Genomic DNA, 22,446 nt, shown 5'->3' with positions numbered 1-22,446 from the left:
TGCAGGAAGGAATTCATGTATGAGTCAGTATGGGTGAGTTACAAAATGAAACTTTATCTTAAGTTAAAATGGCAGCTTTGGAATGGGGGGTAAAAAGGTACAACTGCCTAAGAGCAATTAGGCAGCGCTTAAAGGGGTTCTTCTTGTGTGTGTATTTTTAAATGTTTTTGTGTGTGTGTGTGTATTTTTTTTTAAGATTTTATTTATTGATGGATACAGAACTGGGGTACAGGCCAGAGGTGCAGGGATGGTGAGAGGATTCACCACACATGGAGCAGAACAGGCAGATAGACTAAGTACACTGCTGAGGGAAGCAGCAGGCAGGTCAGGTCTGCCGCGCTATATGGTCACCTCCGGGGCAGGCGGGGATCGAACTCATGTGGAAGTGGCTTTAGCTTCTTAGTGCTGTGCTTTAACCCGCTGCACCACCCGGGAGGGCCTTTTGTGTGTATTTTTAATATAAGAACTGGGGTGGAGACCAGAGTTGTGGGGGAGGTGGTAAGAGGATTCGCCAAAGACAAAGAGGGGGGCAAAACAGGCAGGTCTACTGAAATACCCTGCTGAGGGGAGCTGGAGGGCAGAGGGGAGTGAAACAGGAGAGGTATGTGGTACCATGTGGGTCACCCCCTGGCCAAGGGATGGAACTTGTGCTTCAGTGGTTGCAAACAGCTTAAAGTTAATTCTAAAGAGGGAATAAAGTTGGTCAGTTTAATTCTGTTTATTCCTATATTTTCTTCATTAAACTTCCACTTCCCTTAAAGAAGAGTGTGATGTGTTAGACTAACACAGACATTTTCTGGGTAACAGGTCATGGAATGTCTTGAACATGGCAGGAAGGACAAAGCAAAGTAAATTTTCTGTGAGGAAAGAAGTCTCTGAAAAGGCAAGGCAGTCACCAGTCTTGATTATAACAAGCCATGAACTTTGAAGTCAAAGTTACCCATTCACTGTGCATGAAATCTTGAGGAAAAAAAAGTTACTTAAAATTTCTAAGTTTCAATTATGCCATACAGACAATGGGGATAATTTCTATAGTGTAACATAATATAGTTATTTACCTATCTGCCTACTTCAAAGAATGGTTGAATTTAAAAAGGAAGGGGCTTTTATTAGACTGCCTGGATTCAAGTCTCCATTCTACCTTTGCAGTTCTCTAAACTTCATTTTCCTTATCTATATATTAGGAATTATTATACCTATTCCATAGATTGTGGTGACATTAAGATGAAACAATATGTAAAACATACTTGACAAAGACCCAGCATATGATATTCAATAATTATTCATATGTTCATTCAACAAATATTTATGGAGTGACTACTGTATATTTAGATAGTAGGTCAAAACACATAAACAAAGCAGCCAAAATAATTATTTTCCCCCTTGGAACTTCTTTTTTTATAGGTAAAAAAAGGCAACACTATACTTAAGTGTAACTTATATAGCATGTAAAAGGTGATAATTGCTACAGAAAAAAAAAATAGAGTTGGAAGAGGGCTTGGCAATAGGGAGGGAGATGTGGCTAATCTAAATATCACAACAGGAATCCTTGAGAGAGTAACTAGAAAGTTAGCCAAGTGTATAATTGGGAAGAAGTGTTCCAAGAAGAGAGAACAAACAGTGCAAAGCACAAAAAGCATGTCCTAAGAACGCCAGGAAGGCTGGTTTAGCTAACCAGAGTGAGCTGGAAAGAATGTACAAGGAAATGAGATCAGAGAAATGATCATAGATCAGACCCTAAAGGATCTTGTCACCACTCAGAAGGACTTTGGATTTTACTTTAACCAAAATGAAAGGACACTGGAGAGTAAGAGCATAGGTGTTAAGTGATCTGACCTGGTTATCTAAAGAAATTTAGCAGGAGAAGTGAGGCAAGAATATTATTAGAGAGCATGGTAGGAGGATAATGTAAGTAATCCAAGAGACCTGTAATGATAAATTTATAATAATGGTAGATTTACCAGTGACTATGGATCAGACCTGTATAGTAGCAATGGCGGTAGTGAGTCATGGTCAGATTTTAGAAGTGGAACCAGCAGAATTTCTTGATAGACACAAATGGTTATGAGAGAAAAGGAGTCAAAGATTTCAGTCATTTTTTTTTAAAGATTTATTTATTTGTGCATACAGAACTGGGGTACAGGCCAGAGGCTCAAGGGCGGCGAGAGGCTTCACCAGAGACAGAGTGGGGAGTAGAACAGGCAGATTGACTAAGCACACTGCTGAGGGGAGCAGAGGGCGGGTCAGGAGAGGTTTGCCACGCCATGTGGTTACCTCCGGGGCAGGCGGGAATCAAACTCATGCGAAAGTGGCTTTAGCTTCTCGTGCTATGTTTTAACCCCCTGCGCCACCAGGGAGGGCGAGATTTCATTCATTTTATGGGTTGCAGTGGGGATATGCTTTCACTATATTGCCTTGGCACCTTTTCTAGTAACTGCAGAACTGGTCCTGGCAAGGGGCAGTAGGTAAAAAGGACAGGGACAGTAGGCATTGAAGGATCACCACCAGTGAGCTTCAGAAAGCCACGCTTCTTACTGTGCCATGGGTGCCACACTTGCATGGTGGGGTTCACAGTGGTTCCCTCTTCTAAGCCAACCTCTTTCTAAGTGTCTCATATGGTCACATATGATCAGCTTCTTCCTCTGGGCTATTTTTAAGCACTAGATAAAGTGCAGGGCACAAATTGTAGTTGATACGTCAGCAATCTGGGAGTTAATCTCTTCATTTCCAGCACAATTATTCTGGGGTGTGGGCTCCTGTTGTTAGCAGGTGCTTAAACTCTGGTTAATGCAAGTGTTCTTTTGTTACCTTGGGTTTTAGCCCTAGGGTGCTGGTGGCAGGATGTTGGAATGTCTCAGCCTCAGCTTTAGCTTCCAGTAGAGTTGCCTCTTCTAGGAGGAGACACAGGTGAACCAGCCTGTGTCTCCTCCTCAATTTAGGCTCCAGCTATTAATATATTGAGAGCCTCAGGCTGAAGCCAATGATCCTTGCTTTGCTCTTCTGCTCCAGTTCTCCAGCAGTGCACCCTCTGTCTTGGCTGCCAACCCTCTGCATCCCCTTATCTAGCTCAGGTCTCAACACTCGCCAGTGTTGGCATGTCCTCCTGAATGAGCAGCAGTGGGGCATGCTACATAGCAGCCCGCCCTTACTCTTGTGGATTGTGCTGCCTGGTATTACTGCATACGCACTTCTCTGACAGTTTTCCAACCCTTTTCTGCTGGACCATTGCTCCTAATCTGTGCTGTGGTCATCCCTTTTTCTTTCAGGGGTTTTGGCTTTGTTCTCCTGCAGTCTGGTTGTGAGTATTTGGAGGAGGCAAGCCTATTGTCTTCACTCTGCCACCGTATTCCCAGAATCTCAACTTCAGTATTTTCGATCTGAGCAGCCAGAGAAAAGGGTTGTCAACAACTGAATAGAAAAGATTCAGTAGGTAGGTTTGTGGAGTTAAGGACTCAGTTTTAAATAAGTTAGATTGGAGATATCTAATGAAAATGCAAGTGGAGAGGAGAGTCTGGAGTGCAGGTAAGATAGCTTAAGTGGAACTTTATTGGCATATGGAGGGCATTTAATAAAATTTTCAGTGGAGTACATGTAGACCCAGCTATCGACTGATGACTGGATCTTGGGTACATCAAAACAAGAGAATAGAAGGAAAGGAAGAAGACTAAAAAAAGTGACTACTAATTGAGGCAGCTTTCACAGAGCTTATCAGAAGTAGGGACTTAAAAATGTCCCTTCCCCTCCTCCTTCCTTGACTTTCTTATCATTGCTGGCAATCACTGCTACTGCTACCTTATCTCCCATGGCAGTCTACACAGAGTTGCTTAATCATTCTATATTTGCATCCATTTTATCTTCCCCACTGGATTGTAACTTCAAGGGCAGGTCTTTAGATTATGTATTAGCTTATTAGGCCCATCATAACAAAACACCACTGACAGTGTGACTGAAAGAACAGAATTTACTTTGTCATAGTTCTGGAGTATAAAAATAGAAGATCAAAGTAGTGATAGAGTTAGTTTTATTTTGTGTCCTCACACAGTCTTACCTTAGTTCATGTCCTGATTTCTACTTATGAAGACACCAGACATTATGAATTAGGGTCCAACCTCAAAAAAAAAAAAAAGTTGTAACTTAACCTATCTCTTTAAAGGCCCTATGTTCATATGTAGTCCCATTTTGGAGTACTAGGGCCAGCACTTCAAGGTATGAATTTTAGAAGGCCAAAATTGAACCCATGACAGAATCCCTCCCAAGTTAGTGCAGTATATTAAACACAGACGGAGCAGGGCAAACTTGTAATAAACAAAATGCTAACCATCTAGCTTTGTTCTGCTCCCCCACATCTTTATGTTAAAATAACTTAAACTTAGACTTCCCTGGTGATGCAGGGGTTGGAGTCTCATTGCTATCAACCTGCAGCCAGTCACTGTTGTATGAGTTTGATCCCTGGCCAGGGAGCTGACCCACATGGCACAGCAGACCTCTCCTGTCTCCCCATCTCTCCCCTCAGCAGTGGCTCTGCCTTTTCTTCTCTGCATTCTGGCTCCAGGGGATCCTGTCACTGCTGTGTCTCTGGCCTACACCCAGTTCTTGTATTTATAAATGAGTTAAAATTTTTTAATCTTTAAAATAGCTTAAACTTGTTTAACCTGTAGACCATGCACCACCTTCTCCTGATAAGTAAAAAAATCTGTAAAAATCTAACAAAAGTACATTCAGTGGGTACTTCTTTCATTATGTTTTTCCTGGTTTACAGGGGCAAACATTAGTTAACTTGGAGAGGTGTGTCTTTGTTTAAAGATGATATAATTGTGTTTGCTTTGTGTCTTTGGGACTGTTTCAGCTGACTTGAGTAAAATTTTATAGCAAAAATGGTAAAGAAAAACTTCTTAGTGTAATCCAATTTATTCCAAGCAAATACTTGATATATTAAATGAAATTCTCTGGTGCATAACACAAAGAATTTAACTTTCTTTTTTCTTTAGTAAATTGCTTCCAGAGTTAACCTCTTTGTTTTTATTCACCTATTTCAATAGAAATTGTTTAAAGTTTCTCAAAACACCTTTCAAATTTATAACTAAAAATTTTACAGGTTATATCTTTTGGTTCCTATGCAAACAATGTAGATGAGGAAGCAAGTTTTGCTAAGCTCTGCTCAGAGTACCTTTAGATATAGTGTGGAAACTTTGGGGGGCTTTAAGCACTCTGTTTGACTGGCCTATAGAATACTGTCCATATTCCTAAGAACGTAAATTCTGAGATACATGTTTGTATGTTTGTAAACAGGTAGTATATTTAAAGACATGATCCCAAGGTACAGAAGTATGAGGCTAAGGCATCAAAACAGTGAAAGAGGGAGAACTAATATGAAGATATAGCACTGACTTGGCCATAGCAATGTCTAGCTAATGCCTTCACCATCTGGGAGCACCTGAGAATCCATGTTTAAATTTAACTCCAGGTCATTATTTAGGTGGAGGAATAAAGAAATATTTGTCTATAGGTTCCCATCCTCTGCTCCCTAAAGATATGTGCCCACTCAACACTGACCACCCTCTCCTTCATCTCTGGGTTGTATTGCATGGGTGGTGAGTGATTGTGTAGCGGTATAAGCCAGGAATCACTGAAGAAGACTTGGAGATGAAACAGGAGGCAGGAGACAGTAAGCATGGACTCAAGACAAACCATTTATCAAATTACACCTGAGTGAGCTATTTAAAGACTGTAAAACTAGTTGTAGAATAAGAAATGGGCAAGATCGAAAAATATCTGCAATAGTCCTGTATCTGACACAGGAACAACTAGGAGAGTGGTGGGGATAATATTGGACAGTCAGATGGGAACCAGATCACTGAGATCCTCATCTATATGTCAAGAAATTTCATATTCATCCTGTGTTGAGCAGGCATCATTTAATGACTTTGTACTGGGCCCTGGATTTTATATTGGTGCAATAGGCAAGGACACAGCTCTCCGAGCTGGCCACAACCGCCTGAATGTGTGTTCGATCCCTGGCCCCAGAAGTGACCCACATGGCGTGGCAGACCTCTCCTGATCTGCCTGCTGCTCCCCTCTACAGTGTACTTCCTTGATCTGCCTGTTCTGTTCCCCACTCCCTTCTCTGGTGAATCCTCTCACCACCCTTGCACCTCTGGCTTGTACCCCAGTTCTGTATGCATAAATAAATAAGTCTTTAAAAAAAAAGAAAAAAGACTTTATACTAGTGATCCCAAAGCAAAATGATACAGCTTTATTTGATAGTTGTATATCATCTAGACATCAAAATAATCACAGCTTACCTGGCATTCTTATTCAGGGGCTTCATTTCCAACATCTAGCCAACCTCACAAACATCTGGAAAATTGAGACTCAGTTCCTCAGCCTCAGCCCCAAAGGCTTGAATCCATCCTTTAAGGCTCCCTCATGAAAACCAGGCTAGACAGTGGCAAATCTGTGATGAAAACTGGGACTCAAACATTAGATTTTTGATGCCACCTTCACCTGAAGTGATTTGTGAGGTGAGGTCTAGGATTCATATTCACATCATTTTGAAAAGAAACAGGCTAATGCCATGGATGACTTGCTGAATGTTGTGCAATATGAAAGAGCTAGAATTTCAGCTTCATTCATCTTTGAGGTCATATGTCAGCAGAATGAAAAGGAAAGCTGTTATCGTCACATGTCTTATTCCTTTATTAGGATTTGAGAATTAGTTCTATGTCAGATAGCTTTATCTGTAACAAACCACCCCAAAACTTAGTGCCTTAAGATAATAACCATTTATTTAGTTTCCTGTTCTTCAAGTTGATAATTTGGTACAAATTCAGCAGGGTGTCTCTGTTCTTGCTGGGCTCTTTCAAGCATCTGAAGCCATCTGCTGGGTTAGTTGGGAGCTGGCTCTTCTAGTAGGGCCTGAACTAGAATGACTTGTTCTGCTAGATCAGATTCAGAGTGAGGAAATAACTCCATTCCTTGATGGAGGAGTTGCAAAATGGTGAGGTCACTGGCACCATTTTTTGAGTTCGGGGTCGTTGGGTTCACTCTGGGAAAGGGTTCACCAGAACTCCCCTTTCACCACGAGACAGAGACTCAGTTATAATTAAAGAATAAGTTTATTAGAAAGAGATAGGAGAGAAAAAGACACTTGCGTAGGCACAAGCAGGCAGGAAGAGCTACCCCAAAAGGGACAGGTTTGCTGAGAGAGGCTTGCATGGTTGCAGATGAGTGGCCTCAGGAGAGTGGCCTCCATTGCGGAAGGTCAGTGCAGAGATGTCCAGGCGTGGTACAGGTCATGGGCAGGCAGGACGCTGCTGCCCTGCAGAGGGAGAGAGTGGGTGGAAAGAAGCACCTGCATAGGCACAGGTGGACAGAGGACTGCTGCCCCGTGCTGGTGCAGAGACTGCCCTGATATAGACAGCCTCTCCCTAGTAGGGGCCCACTCCTTGTGAGCCTGGGTTTGCTGACTTTGAACAGAATCTGAAAGGACTAGAGATTCCCTAGTGTGCTTCCTCTCCCTGTCCTTGTCTCTTACCTTTTGGGTCTGAGCTTCAGAAACAGCCCCCAACAGTCTGTTATCTGCTGGGACCTCTCGGCCACATCCTGGCATCCAGGCTTTGGCGCCAGAGGATCTTGATTTTATGGCTGGGTCAAGGATCTTGATATTTTACGGCTGTGTCAGTTGCTACACTAGCCCCTTCTGCCCAACCCCCTTGTGTGAGTCAATCTTGTGATGCCTGCCCCTGCAGTTCCTTACTCCATCATTCACAAAGAAGGAATAAATATGGTCATGATTGTAAACAATCTACCTTAGATCATATCAAACTTCAGAATAGTCCCTCTTCAGCAAATGATGATTGTGGAATCTTGTAGTCACTGGCATTGATACCAGATTTATCAAAGAAAATACCGTGAAATTTGAATTTCAGATAAAAAAATGAATTATTTTCACATTATTAGAGTATGTCCAAAGTATTCAATTCAAGTCATGGAAATAAAAAATATGAAACCCAGAAAATATCATGGAAACACATGGCCAGAGATTGTAAGTTCAGGTGCATTCAGGTGTTAGAAATAATATCTTTAGCAGTAGGGCAGTTGTATAACTGTGTACAGTGGGGATTGTGGTTTGCTGGTATATGTGTGTCATCAACTGTACTCAAAATCAAATTTTAGGAAATTGTTGTGATATTCAGATATATGCAAACCAAATTTTGCACAAAGTTCCCAGATGTTGCCTCCTAACTGAAATTGTTTCACTCAACAAACTGACATACATTAAAGGCAGAATCGGGACTAGGAAGAATCTATTCATGGTTCCCAGCCATGGAGGAAGTAATAGTAAGGAGGCATCCCAAGGCTGACTCACACAAGGAATTGCGGGGTGGGGGTAGAGGGCAGGTAGGTAGAAGGGATTAGCATGGCCATAGACCCAGCTATGGAATTCAAGATCCTTAGGCGCCAGTGCCTAGGTCACAAGGCATAAGATCCAAGCAGGTAGCAGACTGCTGTAGGCAGTGTCTGTAGCAGACTCAAAGATGAAAGATAAAGATAAGGAGATGGAGCCCATTGTGGGATCTCCTGACCCTTTCAAATTCTATTCAAAATCAGCAAACCCAGGCTCACAAGGACTGAACTTTTCCCTGGGAGAGGCTGTTTATATCAGGGCAGTCTCTTCACTAGCACAGGGCAGCAGTCCTCTGCCCACCTATGCCTGTGCAGGTGCTTCTTTCCACCCGCTCTCTCCCACTGCAGGGCAGCAACCTCCTGCTTGCCTGTGATTGTACCATGCTAGGACTTCTCTGCACTGACACCCCTCAGTGGAGGCCACTCTCCTAAGGCCACTCATCTGCAACCATGCAGGGCTCTCTCAGCAAACCTGTCCTTTTTGGGGCATCTTTTCCTGTCCATTTGTGTCTATACAAGTATCTTTTATTCTTCTGTCCTTTTCCCTAATAAACCTGCTCTTTAAATATAACTGAGCCTCTATCTCATAGAAAAACTCCCCTAGGAACTAGCTGCAAGCTGCTGAAGGGGGAGTTCTGGTGAAACCTTTCCCAGAGTGAACCCAAGGACCCCCACTAACTCCCAAAAACAAAAACGACATCACCCAGTCCACTGCTTTCTTGCTACGCTGAGATGCTTTTTCCTTAGCCTCTACTTGATATTCATTATTAATATAGAACTGGGTTAGTATGCAGGACTGCTGTGCATCCAGGAATCTACTGTGAGAAATGTACATTCTTATTCTTTTTTCAAATAAAATACTTTTCAACTTTACATTTCCCTCCTAATATAGTATATGCTGCCACCCATATGTTAATATGTTGATTTTTCCATTTTAGTCAATTCAAAATTACTTCTGATTTCCAAATACATGACTTATTTATAAGTATAGTACTAAATTTCCAATTATTTGGATTTTCTCACTACCATTTTTTCATTTATTTCTTGACAGTTCCGCTGTGCTCAGAGAACATGTCCTTAGTGATTTCAGTCCTTTGCAATTTGTTGAGATGCTTTATAATTCAATATATAGTCAATTTAAATAAATATCCTTTATGCATTGGAAAATAATGTATACTTTGTTATTATTTGAAATGGCCTACTTGTATGTACTGGATGAAGCTTTTAATCATGTTTTTCATATTTCTATATTTTGACTGTTTATTGTGCAATGTTTATTTTTTCCTTTTAGTTCCATCAATTGTTGCTTGTATAGATTCAGATCTCTTACTAGACATGTACAAATTTATAATTGTTATACCTTTCCCTTTATAGTTCTAAATATCTTTAAGAAAAGCAGTAATCCTGCTTTTGTGTGGCAATAGTTGCGTTTTTAATCCAGTTCCATTATCTTGTCTGTTGTTTGGATTATTGGATCTTCATTAATCTTCAGTATAATTACTGATGTATTTAGATATTTAAGTCTACCTTTTTATTTTTCAACTTTGTTCTGTATTGGTCTATTTGTTCCATTCTTTTATGAGACATTTTCTTTATTAAGAGAGACTACATTTCAATCTATTATTACCCCATTCACTCTTTTTTTAAAAAGATTTATTTACTTACGCATACAAATCTGGGGTACAGGCCAGAAGTGCAAGGGCAGTGAGAGGATTCATAAGAGACAAAGTGGGGAGCAGAACTGGCAGATTGATGAAGTACACTATTGAGGGGAGCAGTGGGCAAGACAGGAGAGGTCTGCTGTGCCATGTGGGTCAGCTCCCTGGCTGGGGATCCCACTCTCACTGAAGGGCTGGCTTGCTTGCAGTGCTACACTTTAACCTGTCATGACACCAGGGAGGGCCCCCAATTCACTCTTATAACATGTACAATTCAATGGTGGTTAGTGTATTCACAAGTTTTATAACCATCATCAGAGTATTTTTTTTTAAGATTTATTTATTTATTCATAGAGAACTGGAGTACAGACCAGGGGTGAAGGGGTGGTGAGAGGATTCACCAGAGACAGAGTGGGGAGCAGAACAGGCAGATCAATGAAGTACACTGCTGAAGGGAGCAGTGGGCGGGTCAGGAGAGGTCTGCCACGCGATGTGGGTCACCTCCAGGACTGGGATTGAACTCAGACTGATTTGGCTTTAGCTTCTTAGTGATATGCTTTAACTCACCGTGCCACCAGGGAGGGCCCATTATCAGAGTATTTTTATAACCTTTAAAAGAAACTCTACCCACTAGCAGTCAATCCCATTGCCTCCCTTCTCTCTTGTCTCCCATTATTCCCACATCTAAACAGCTACTAGTTTACTCTCTGTAGACTACTCTTACAGACAATTCCACAATTCTGTCATAGACTTTGCTTCTTGTTGTCCAGAGCCTCTAAATCAAGGGTGATGAATTAGGACCTTCTCAATTCCGTCTTGGGAACAGAGCTACACATGCTTTCTTGATTGTTTCTATGTTTTCTAGATTGACAAGACTATGAAAGCTTTGTAAAACCACTGACAGATATCCTGTTCTCTAATTTTTGTCTTTTGAATTTTTTTGGTCATACTCTTTTTTTATTAATGTCAGTTCAAGTACTTACACAAACAGTTGTTTAACTGAAAGTTTTTGACAAATACCCTGGAGATAAGGCTGTTCATACAGAGTAAGGTTTGCCTCCCAGATTGGCTAAGTAAATACAATGGAGCTTTTCACTCAGTTGCCAAAAAGTTCAAATAAATGATAGTTCCCAGCTAAAAGGGTTTTGGGGAGTTCCAAACCTATTCTGTTTTTTGCAGTGACTATTGCTTTTCACAGATAACCTTAGTTGTAAATTTCTTGATTATCAAGCATGTCTCAGAGTGTTACAGGGTAAGGAGAGAGGGACATGGCTGAACCCCCAAACCTGCCTGCTCTAAATAGGTTCTGCCATCCGGTGCTTCAAGACAAAACATTAAAGTTCCTTTAGTGGAAAGGAACTTTAATACAATTAGTGTGCAATACAGCAACATAAAGAATATAGCTTCTAAATTGAACACTCAGTGTCACCCATCCCCTCGTGGATAAAAGTCCACCCAGAAAGGATTGGCCCAAAGCAAGGCCTGAAAACCACCACAAGCCTAAAGCACCTTCTGGCAGGGACAATAGAAAAGGGTCAGAAATGGCCAGACATGCTGCCATCATCAACATCCTCACCGGTCTCTCACTCACGTCTGTTTCAACCAGTCCAGGGCCAAGAAACAAGCACAATTTCTTCACATGTCTGTCTGCTCCATGTGGTTCCCTCAGGTCATCTTCTGGCTCTCCATCCTGCTTTCCTTTCCCTTTAGTCTCCTCTCCAGATTCCTCTCTTCTGTCTTAACTCCACCATCCTTTTGAGTGGAGCAGAGAACCTGGAATCTCCCCTTTTCTGAGGGGGGTGGGGGGAGCGTTACAGGAACAAGATAGATGAAGTTAGAATGAAGGCAAGCTAGACGCTCATCTTTCTTAGCAAAATGTGATCATTGTTCTTAAGTAAATTCTTCAGAATGCCTTTAATTGATTTCCAGAGTTCTAAAAAGTTTAACTATTTGTTGCTAGTGTTCTCATTGTTGTATGGAAGTGCAGATTTCTGAATGTCTTTAACTTGGACATTCCCACACCTCCCCCCACTTGTTTATTTTTAATAGAGCCTAGTTCTTTGGTGAAATTCTCTACCATAGCACCTATTTAGTGAACATATGATTGTGTGCTCATGTTATTGAATTATTAATCCATTATTTCAACTCCTGTAATAACTCTGTAACTGAGAGTCTCATGCTCTACCGACTGAGCTCGCCGGGCTCCCATAACTCTGTAACTGAATTACTGTTCTACTTCTTTGTCCTCGCCCTCTCTCCCCTTCCTTCCGGTTTGGTCCTGTTTTATGAACTGTGTGATATTTTGATTGCATACTGGACATTATGAATGAAATATTATAGAGTTCGAGGTTGACGGGGTTTTATCCTCCAAAGTGGGTTCAGCCTTTTCTCAAAAAACAACTTCATTCCCTTCAGAGCTGAGGTAACTGAAGGTTGTGTTACAGTTCTGTTTTGCTGGGTTTACTTCTGGTCATCTGTATACCTAGGGTATTCCTCTAAGAATATTTTTATTAGGTGCCCTCTTTTTTAGTATGCCCGCAACTTTACATTTTATCTTTCAGCTGGTGAGTTTGCAAAAAACTCTACTTTGTTTTACATTTGACTTCTTGGCCTCTTGTCCCTGCAGTTTCAAGAATTTGGCACCTGACTCAAAGGAAGATTGCCAAGTGATGACTGAATTTCTGTGCTCCCTTTTTCTAAAAACTTGGTCCTTAGCCCTGGCTGCTTTAACAGGCCTGAACTGCAGTCTGTTGACGCCCCCAGTTGAGGTCAGCTGTAACTACTTACGACCCACGGGGAAAATCAGTTTGAAAAATGTTGAGCGCACTTCATTTACCTCCCCTTTTTTCCGGGATGTTGGTCCCTCAATTCTTTGCTCCTTGGGAAGTTGCTTTCATAACTTCAAAAAAAAAGTGTTTTCCTAAAACAATATTTTTTAATCTATCTTTTCCTAATTTTTCTCAGCAGGAGTGTTTGCTGCACTCCACATAGCCAGAGGGAGATGCTGTTGGTGTTTCTTTTTTAACTATCATTTTTGCAAGAACATGATTATACTCAAAATTTAAAGGCACTACTCACAGTGTTTTGAATGAGATCTTTGTGCTTCTCGACTTTTTCAATTGTGTTCTTTTGTTGGAATTTCATGGCTGTTCTACCCAAGATTTTGCTGTTTCTGTGAGTATGTTATTGTACATTGTTCTGTTCTTTGCCAAAGGGTAGGAAGAGGACAGTAATAAAATTTACATGTATACTGCCTTCAGCTATAAACTGCCTGAGAGACTGTGATTTTCTTCTTCTTTCCTTTCATTACCCTCAATTTTGACTAATAAATATTGGGGACAACTGTCATAATAATAAAGCACTACAGATATCTTTTTTATTTAATTATTATGAAAACCACTTTTTAATCACCACATATATTTTTAAGTGATTTATATAATAAATGTAGTGTATGTCACCAGAATTCCCCTTCCTCAGGAAATAGAGTCTGAAATAATTAGAAAATGTTAGCTGATTCAACAAATTAATAACAGTTTACAGATTTATAGGATGCTGCGGTAGACAAGAACATATAGATCAGCTAAGCAAACAGAAACTTTCAAAATATTAAGACACTGAAAGGTATTTTCACCTACTTTTGATACCGAATGCTGGTCTCAGTGTCCCTTGGCCAATAAAAGGAAACAGAGTTCAAGGAGAAGGAAGGTAGCTTAATTTGTTGACAAGGTGAGGAGGGCAGCAGACTCGTGCTCCTGCTCTTTTGCAGACTCAGCATCCTGCTCTTTTGGCCGAGGGCATGGGTATTTATCCAGAGTTGCAAGGGTGTAGGTAGGGGAGATGGGCAAGGGTAGCGTGTCCATCCTGTGTCACAGCATCTAGAGATTTGGGTTGATGCCAGCTGGCTTCCACAGTCACCTGGTGGTCAGCCAGGCAGATGTTGTCTTCCTGGAGATGCTCTTTTCTCTTAGAATATAAGAAAACAATGTTTGTTAAGCCTAGAGGGTAAATAAAAGAAATGGGAGAGCTTATCTGGTGGGACAGAAAGAGAGACAAGTCCTTCATTCCTGTTTCAAAATGGCAAAATTTCCTATCTAATAAATAGCAAATATCAATAGTAAAATACTAGATTCAGACTCTGAACAGACAGCATAATACCTTTCTTCTTGACGCTATTTGTCTGGTATTGGTAACCACAGGATGCATTTTGAATGCAGTATTTTCTGGGTGTTTCAAAGGATATACCTGTAGTTGTAGACTATATTTTTCCTTTTACTTCTCATCCTTAAAACTATCAGTTTATGGGGCCCTCCCTGGTGGTACATCGGATTAAAGCACAGCACTAAGAAGCTAAATCCACTTCAGCAAGTGTTCGATCCCCATCCCGGGAGGTGACCACATGGTGCGGCAGACCTCTCTGGACCCACCTGCTGCTCCCCTCAGCAGTGTGCTTTGTTGATCTGCCTGTTCTGCTCCCCACTCTATCTCTGGTGAAGCCTCTTACCACCCCTGCACCTCTGGCCTGTATCTCAGCTCTGTGTGCATAAATAATTTTTTTAATTATCAATTTATACTTAGAAGAACACAAAATTGGTTTCCAGACAATTACAATAGATGATCAGTTCAAAATAGGCAGACTAGAAAGAGAAGTTTAGAAAAGTTGCAATATAGATATGCCAGTTTAGTGTGTGTCTATGGGAAAGTACATTATCATAATTTGCAGCAATTCCAAAGGAGCTGGAGTTCCCTGACTGACTAGGTGGTGATGTAATAGGCCTTTCCGAATCTTGGTTGAAAGACTAGTGGAGGAACAGGAAACTGACTCTTCCATTTGTTATTTTAATAATCTGAGGCGTAGCCACACCACTTCTCTGAGCCTCAGTTACCTCATATAGAAAATAAAGATAGCAATAGGTACCTTTATGATTGCTATATTTAACTGAGTTTATGTTTGTGAACAGCTTTGATTCTGTATAAACTCCACTCAAATTAATGATATTACTGTTCTTACAATTAGTGGATCTTATATGAAATCTGATGCTCTTCTCAGGGATACTTTCTTGGACTCATTATTTTTTGCTTTTATTAATAGAAAAGCATGGTCCATAACAATAAGTAAATGACTTAACAGAAACCAGAAGGTTTGGCAAACCTCAAATCAATGTCTTCCAAAATTCCTTTTATGTGACAGAATGATAAATATTTTTAAATTTGATAGTACGATATAAAATCCATTACTTAACAGATTTATATTATATGTTTTGTTTTCATGGTGATATGAACTGTCCTGTTTGAAACATGGTATTTCATAAAAATGTTACCCATTCTGGCCCTCCCTGGTGGCGCAGCGGGTTAAAGCACAGCACTGAGAATCTGAAGCCACTTCCGCATGAGTTCGATTCCCGCCTGCCTCCTGCCCCGGAGGAGACCACATGGCGAGCCAGACCTCTCCTGGCCCGCCCGCTGCTTCCCTCAGCAGTGTACTTCGTCGATCTGCCTGTTCTGCTCCCCACTCTGTCTCTGGTGAAGCCTCTCACCGCCCCTGAGCTTCTGGCCTGTACCCCAGTTCTGTATGAATAAATAAATAAATAAATCTTTAAAAAAAAAAAAAAATGTTACCCATTCTTTTAAAAGATTACATTAAGTGGATAATAGTACAGGTAACATATGAAAAAGAATATATCATGAATGTAGTACTTGTGTGAATGATGTTTGGTAAACATTTCCAGTCAGTTATCTAGCAGAATCAATCATCTGATAGAAATAGTCATTCTAATAGAACAGTAACAAAGACATCAAAGTTCTAGCCCTAATAATTATTTAATAATTAATTTAATAATTTTAATTTAATTTTAATTTAATAATTATTTAATAATTAATTTAATAATTTTAAGTGTACAATTCAGTGACACAAATGCATTCACACTGCTTTTCAACCATCACCATCCATTTCTAGAACTTTTTTCATTTTCCCCAATTGAATTTCCATACCCACTTAAAATTATTAAAATGGTAAAGTTTATATTATGTCTATTTTACAAAAAATTTAGAGAAGTTTATCAAAGGAATCTTTTCTGTATAAGTAGTTTCTGACAGTATCAGAAACTAGTGTGTTAAGCTATGGAATGATTGAAGGACACTGCAGATTTTAATAATCTAGTCATTTATGACAAGTTTTAAAATCCATTTGAAAGTTATAGTAAAAGGCAATTTTATGGGAAAACATTTAGCTGTTTTTCATCCCAAAGTATTGATGTTTTTGCCCATCCCTCCCACAACCAGCAGCACCCCCGCCCTCCCCCCCATTGCTGAAAGTCCTTTTCTAATTTAATGGAGACAGCTAGCTGTTCATTTCATATGGCTCCACATAGGCCACCAAAGCTCCCGCTCTGCCCTGGTGAAAGAGCCACTGGAGAAACAGCTGCTTCACTGTTCCAAATTATGAATATGGTGTGTGTCTCAACACATCACACTTGCTGTGCAAAGACCAGATGGGCCCTGAACACCCAGTGCACCCACTGGAATCCCTGTCATGAATGTTAAACAGTAATCCACAGAGAAAAAGTGATTTGTCTTCTCCATTTCCACAGACTGGAATCCTTCATGTGCAAGCACTTGTGAGCACGTCTGAAATTTTAACACTGGGGCTCCCTGGCATTCCTCCAGACCTTTTGTTTGAGACAGACAGCATTTGGAGTTAGAATGTGGCAAAGCTTGTCAACACGAGGGGCTTTTCTGGTTCTCCAAATATGTGACACAGAATGGCTCTTCATGAAGCTCTGATTTTTTGTGGGAGAAAGAAATGTCATATACAGATCAAGAAGATGAACATATTTGGAATAAGCTTGAGATCAGAGGAACAAAATTTGTTGAAAAATCTGTTAAAATTGTTGACACATGTTCATTTCATGTGACCCCAAACAGGCCACCAGAGCTCACTCTTTGCCCTGGGCCAGGAGATAGACAGGAAGAACTAAAGCAGCACTGCCTTATGAATATATATATGTATATTCATATATATATGCATATATAATATATATATTTGCTTAAAATAGAAACTATCTGAAAGGAGTTTTGGAAAGGCCAACATTACTAAAGAAAAGTAGAGTGCTATCAGCACCTCAGAAAGGTACAGTTGCACTTACAATCTTCTAGATGTTATTCCTATCTTCTAAAAGCATCACAGTTCCATAGGTCAAACAGTTTCACGATACTATAAACACAAAGATCTCTGCAGCTGGAACCTTAGCAATGGCTTCAGCCTGGTACAGAAGACCCAGAGGTATATGGACTGCAAGTATTATCAGAGTAATGCTTCACCCACTTGAGGTTAAATGGCTCATGCATTATACTCTTGAAAAAAAGAATTCAGTTAGCTAATTCTGTAGATAATTAAGGGTTTTCCTCTCTGCCAGGACCTCGGACAAATTCAAGCCAGCACTCATATTCTTATCACTGTGATTATACAATATCATCATTTCTTGAGTCATCTCTCACTCATGATGAACCTATTGCTTTCTTTCCATTTTGAAAAGTTGTTCTATTTTAGGGATCCTGTGGTCCACTTTCCAATTTTCCAGGGGCAGCATATTCCAGAAGAGTCATTCCCATAATCCCTCAACTCAGTATTTTATCTTGAGCCTAGGTTCTTTACTTAGGATTCATTTGGCCTTTTGATAGCCCAAACTAGGTACAAGTGTACCTGGAAATGTAAAGTGCTATATAATTGGTATGTTATGTATGTTATATATTATATATTAAATATCACATATAATGGTATCAAATATGATGTAACTGTTTTAGAGCCCAACCAAAAAATGTCAGGGAAAAGGGTAGGCAGGATACTAATTTTTGAGTATATAGTACATGAAAGAATATATCATACATATTATTTAATTCCATGGAGAAAAGGTGCTATTGCCCATTATTTTTAAATGATGAATGTAGGTTCAGAGAAGATAATTCAATAGACTGGGATCACACAGACAACAAATATTACTAACAATGCTTGAATTCAGATCTCCCTATCTATAAAATTCATGCTCTCTCCCATAAACCAATATCTGAAAGCTTCAGAATATGGTCATTAATTAATAGGATAAATTCTGATATATCAGTCCATAATACTGGTATGGTAATTACCTCTTGTACACAGAAAATGACCGAGGAAATATTGAATAAAAAGACACCTTATTTTTAATGGCCTGAATTTTGTAACATTTATATTTCCTTGAATCATACATATTCTCCAAAATTATAAATTCCTTTATCATACTACATCAAGTCATCTGCTCATCTAATTTTTTTTCTAGGAACACTACCAAAGAAGAGACTGTAATTTGTGTCTTTTTAACAATATCTGCTTTTGCATTGTTCTCAAGGCTACTACATGTACATCGAGGCCTCCCACATGGTGTATGGACAGAAAGCACAGCTCCTGTCCAGTCCTCTGCGAGGTGTCATCGGAAAACAATGCTTGACCTTTTTCTACCACATGTATGGAGCAGGCACTGGTCTGCTTAATGTTTATTTGAAAAAGGAAGGTGACAGTGAAGAGTCCCTCTTATGGAGAAGAAGGGGGGAGCAGAGTATTTCCTGGCTACAAGGTCTGATTGAATACAGCTGTGAGACACAATGCCAGGTAAGCCAAGAGCTAAGACTCACGCTATGGAAGAAGTTGCTGTCATAGTCTGATGTTCTTTGTTTTCTTACCACCAATGAGAATATTTTGTTCTTTCTCAGGGTGATAGCGAAAGGCAGGATTCTTTTAAGAGTGTACAATCAGTCTCTATTGAAATCTAGGTAGTGACTGGGAAATTAGACAGGGACATAAGGCTTTGGATATTTATGCATAAAGTGATTACTGCACCTCAATGATGAAAGTTTATCTGCCTTTGTCTTGCTTTTTTGTGAATATCAAGGGTATGTTTTGTGTCCTGCAAATTTCCAAAACAGACTCTCCCATTCTTCTAAACATGGAATTACCTAATTAGTTTATTGGAGCTGCGTCTCTCTCATATCCACATTCACGGGCTTTTGTTGTAAGTCTCTATTTGAGACAATATATGGTTCAGAGTAAGTTATAAGGTTCTGTTGACCTCAGTATAAAAAAAAAATTGGGCCCTCCCTGGTGACACAGTGGGTAAGGATGCAGCACTGCAAGCTGGCTGCAGCAGCTTCTGTGCGAGTTCGATCCCCGACCCTGGAGGTGATCCAGCAGACCTCTCCTGTCTCACCCACTACTCCCTTCAGCAGTGTACTTCATCAATCTGCCTGTTCTGCTCCCCACTCTGTCCCTGGTGAGTCCTCTCATTGCCCCTGCACCTCTGGCATGTATCTTAGTTCTGTATGCATAAATAAATAAATCTTAAAAAAAAAATGAGTCTTGATCCCAAATCCTGTGTCTACGTTTGGATCGTCTCATGTGCTATAAAAGAGCTCCATTCTACAGGATTATAATTATAAGGGAATCTGGGCAGCAATGGGAAAGAGCCTTTTAAATCCCAATAGGTAAGCCCTCCCTGGTGGCATAACAAGTTAATGTGTACCAGTATGAAGCTTAGCTGCAGCCACTTCAGCACAAGTTCTATCCCTGGCCAGGGAGGTGACCCACATGGCAGGGCAGAGTTCCGTCTCACCGGCTGCTCCCCTCAGCAGTGTACTTTGTCTGTCTACATTTTTGGCTGCCTACTCTGTCTCTGGTGAATCCTTTCACCCACCGCACCTCTGGCCTGTACCCCAGATTTGTAAGCATAAATAAATAAATAAATCTTAAAAAAAAAAAAAAGTAAACCCTGATAGGTGTTGAGCAGCCAAACTAGCAGCCAGAACTCAGCAGTGGCCTTCTGACAGCCACTGAGTTCACTTACCCACCCCATTCCAAAACTCCAGAAAGCTCTGGGAAGACAATTTAAGATTCCTGACTTCTTCCTCATCATTACAGCTGGTTAATTAACCTCCAGGACCAGCATCCCTCAGTTGTAACCACTGAAAGTCTGGTCAAAGGCCAAATCTTGGGAAGAGATATCCAAATTAAAGACTTGGTTTTGTCTCATGCACAACCAATATTTGCTTTCTACAGATACAAATGGAATGGAATTACAAAAACTCCGGTGGCCAGTTGGAAGTGCCATCTAAGTTCCTGCACTGCTAAAGCATAAATGACAGAGACAAGATGTGGTATTACGTGGGAATGGACCAACATGGAGGAAATTGTCTGGAAATTTAGCAAAGAATAACAGATAGTTCTGGAATGAGTCTGATAGTGATTTAATGTCTATTTATAGAAGGAAAGTGGATCACTTAGGAGCTCACTACTATAATTGATCACCATTCAGAGATGATGGATTGATTTTGCTAGGATCTTAGGGTACCTATTTAGATTGTCTCAAAAATGTGGTATGGAGACCAGCAGCAGCACTCTAAATGCAAATTCACTTGAAATGCACACTCACAGACCTCACCTAAGAACTAAGGAGCCAGAAATTCTAGGGTTGGAGCCCAGAAATCTGTGTTTTAACAAACCTTCCTGATGGATGCTAAAGATGGAAAATCTTACTCCTAGATGAAATGAATCTGAGTCTCTATTACATTTTTAAATATTCCCAAATGATTCTGATGAGCAGAGTTCAAGGATTTCCACACTAGAGAACAGGAAACTTCTCATCCTCTAAGCCTTGTATGTACTAACTTGCTGGTGGCCAGATATTTGAAATGAACTTTGAGCACAAAGTAGTGCCTATCTTGGGGTGTTCAAGTACAAAAGCCTTAGAGATTTTTTTTTAAGATTTATTTTATTTGTACATACAGAACTGGGGTACAGGCCAGAGGTTCAGGGGCGGTGAGAGGCTTCACCAGAGACAGAGTGGGGAGCAGAACAGGCAGATCTACGAAGTACACTGCTGAGGGGGAGCAGGGGCGGGTCAGGAGAGGTCTGCCGCGCCATGTGGTCACCTCCGGGGCAGGCGAGAATCGAACTCATGTGGAAGGGGCTTTAGCTTCTCTGCAGTGCTTTAACCCGCTGCGCCACCAGGGAGGGCTGCCTTAGTGATTTTTTAGTTCACAAACTGGAAAGGGAAATCTTCCCTTTCAGTTTAGAATAGAACAGATACAAACTTGCCAAGAGGAATTTTCTTCTGGATTTAGGGATTTCCTCAGGAATTCCAAATGACTGTATAGAGACTAGTTTCTCCAAAACATCCAAGTGTCTAATAATACACAAATATATTCATGTGTAATATGTGCAGTACATCAACCATCTTCTACAGCTCTGGTACTTAGAGTGCTAAGAACTAGGTATGAGCTCTTACAGTTGATCTCATAGTTCCTCTTCATAGATGTAAAAAATAATGTACAGTGGTCAGTGTAAGAGTGAGAATTCAAACCCATGTCTGACTGGTTACAGGTTTTGTAGCCCCAAGTTACTGCCTACATGCCACCACAGAAGTTCCAAAATATCCTCATTACCCTGGGAGTCAGAAACACTGCGTGGCCTTGGTATAATCAAATCTTCTCCAAGGTTGTTTATAATTTTCAAAACAAGCTAATAATGCCTGCACTCTGACATCACCAGATTTAGAGTGAGAGGCAAGTGAGATTATGGGTTTTGTGAAAGAGTTTTGTAAAGTAACAAAATATATTAAAAAAATTATTATTATTTTAAAAAATATATCTCTCCCAAGTCTCTCTGGTCTCTAGTCATATCACCATGGCAAACCTATTATCTATTCTCAAGAGTTGCATCAAGCATCGAGATGGAGCAACTCTACTGTGAGGTCAAAATAATATTTACTACCCACTTGCTATTCTGAGTACTGGGGTTAGTTTCAATGAACATAACATATAGAGTTCCTACTCTTTGAAATTTACATTGAACAGGGGAGAGGTAGAAAATAAAAGCCAAAAATATGTAATATAGCAGCAATATGTGCCATGAAAATTTAGGACAAACAGGTAATGCCGTCAGAGTATGAGAGACTCAACACAAAAGGACTTGGAGGACATGATAGAGTTTGAAATTTATTTCAAAAACAATGAGAACCCATCAGATGGCTCAAGGAAATGTAATCTGATTTATATTTTAAAGTGATCACTCCAGCTACTTTGTGGGGAGTGGACTGTAGGGTGGGGTTAGGAGACCTTGGAGGCTACTGTGAAGTCCTAGCGGAAGTGTGACTCCGGCTTTGCAGAAGTCTTTATATGTGAACTGTGGGGGTTGAAAGAGAGGCATCAAGAGGATCCCAAAGTTCAAGTCAAAACATGAACTTCAGTTAGGATGGAATTGGCATTTATTGAGATGAGAAAGACTCTAGGTGGAGCAGATGTGGAGGTGTGAGGGTGGTGTGTGCAGGAGGCAAATTGGCAGGGATTTTTTTTTTTTTTTTTT

General features: G+C 40.4%; 1 protein-coding gene across 1 annotated transcript in view; it reads left to right on the top strand.

Moving 5' to 3' along the window:
* MAMDC2 (MAM domain containing 2) overlaps window positions 1-22,446 on the top strand; it is a 132,146-nt gene that overhangs the window by 105,798 nt on the left and 3,902 nt on the right. Inside the window, exon 12 of the mRNA XM_004677605.2 lies at window positions 18,443-18,702. Coding sequence (XP_004677662.1) covers window positions 18,443-18,702 — 260 coding nt within the window. The remainder of the gene's footprint in view (window positions 1-18,442; window positions 18,703-22,446) is intronic.

The sequence above is a fragment of the Condylura cristata genome, unplaced genomic scaffold (genome assembly GCF_000260355.1).
Source record: "Condylura cristata isolate star-nosed mole 26May11 unplaced genomic scaffold, ConCri1.0 scaffold00006, whole genome shotgun sequence".
NCBI classification, from domain to species: domain Eukaryota; kingdom Metazoa; phylum Chordata; class Mammalia; order Eulipotyphla; family Talpidae; genus Condylura; species Condylura cristata.
Note: the sequence above shows the minus strand (reverse complement) of the source record. Positions and strands in the feature narration are given on the sequence as shown.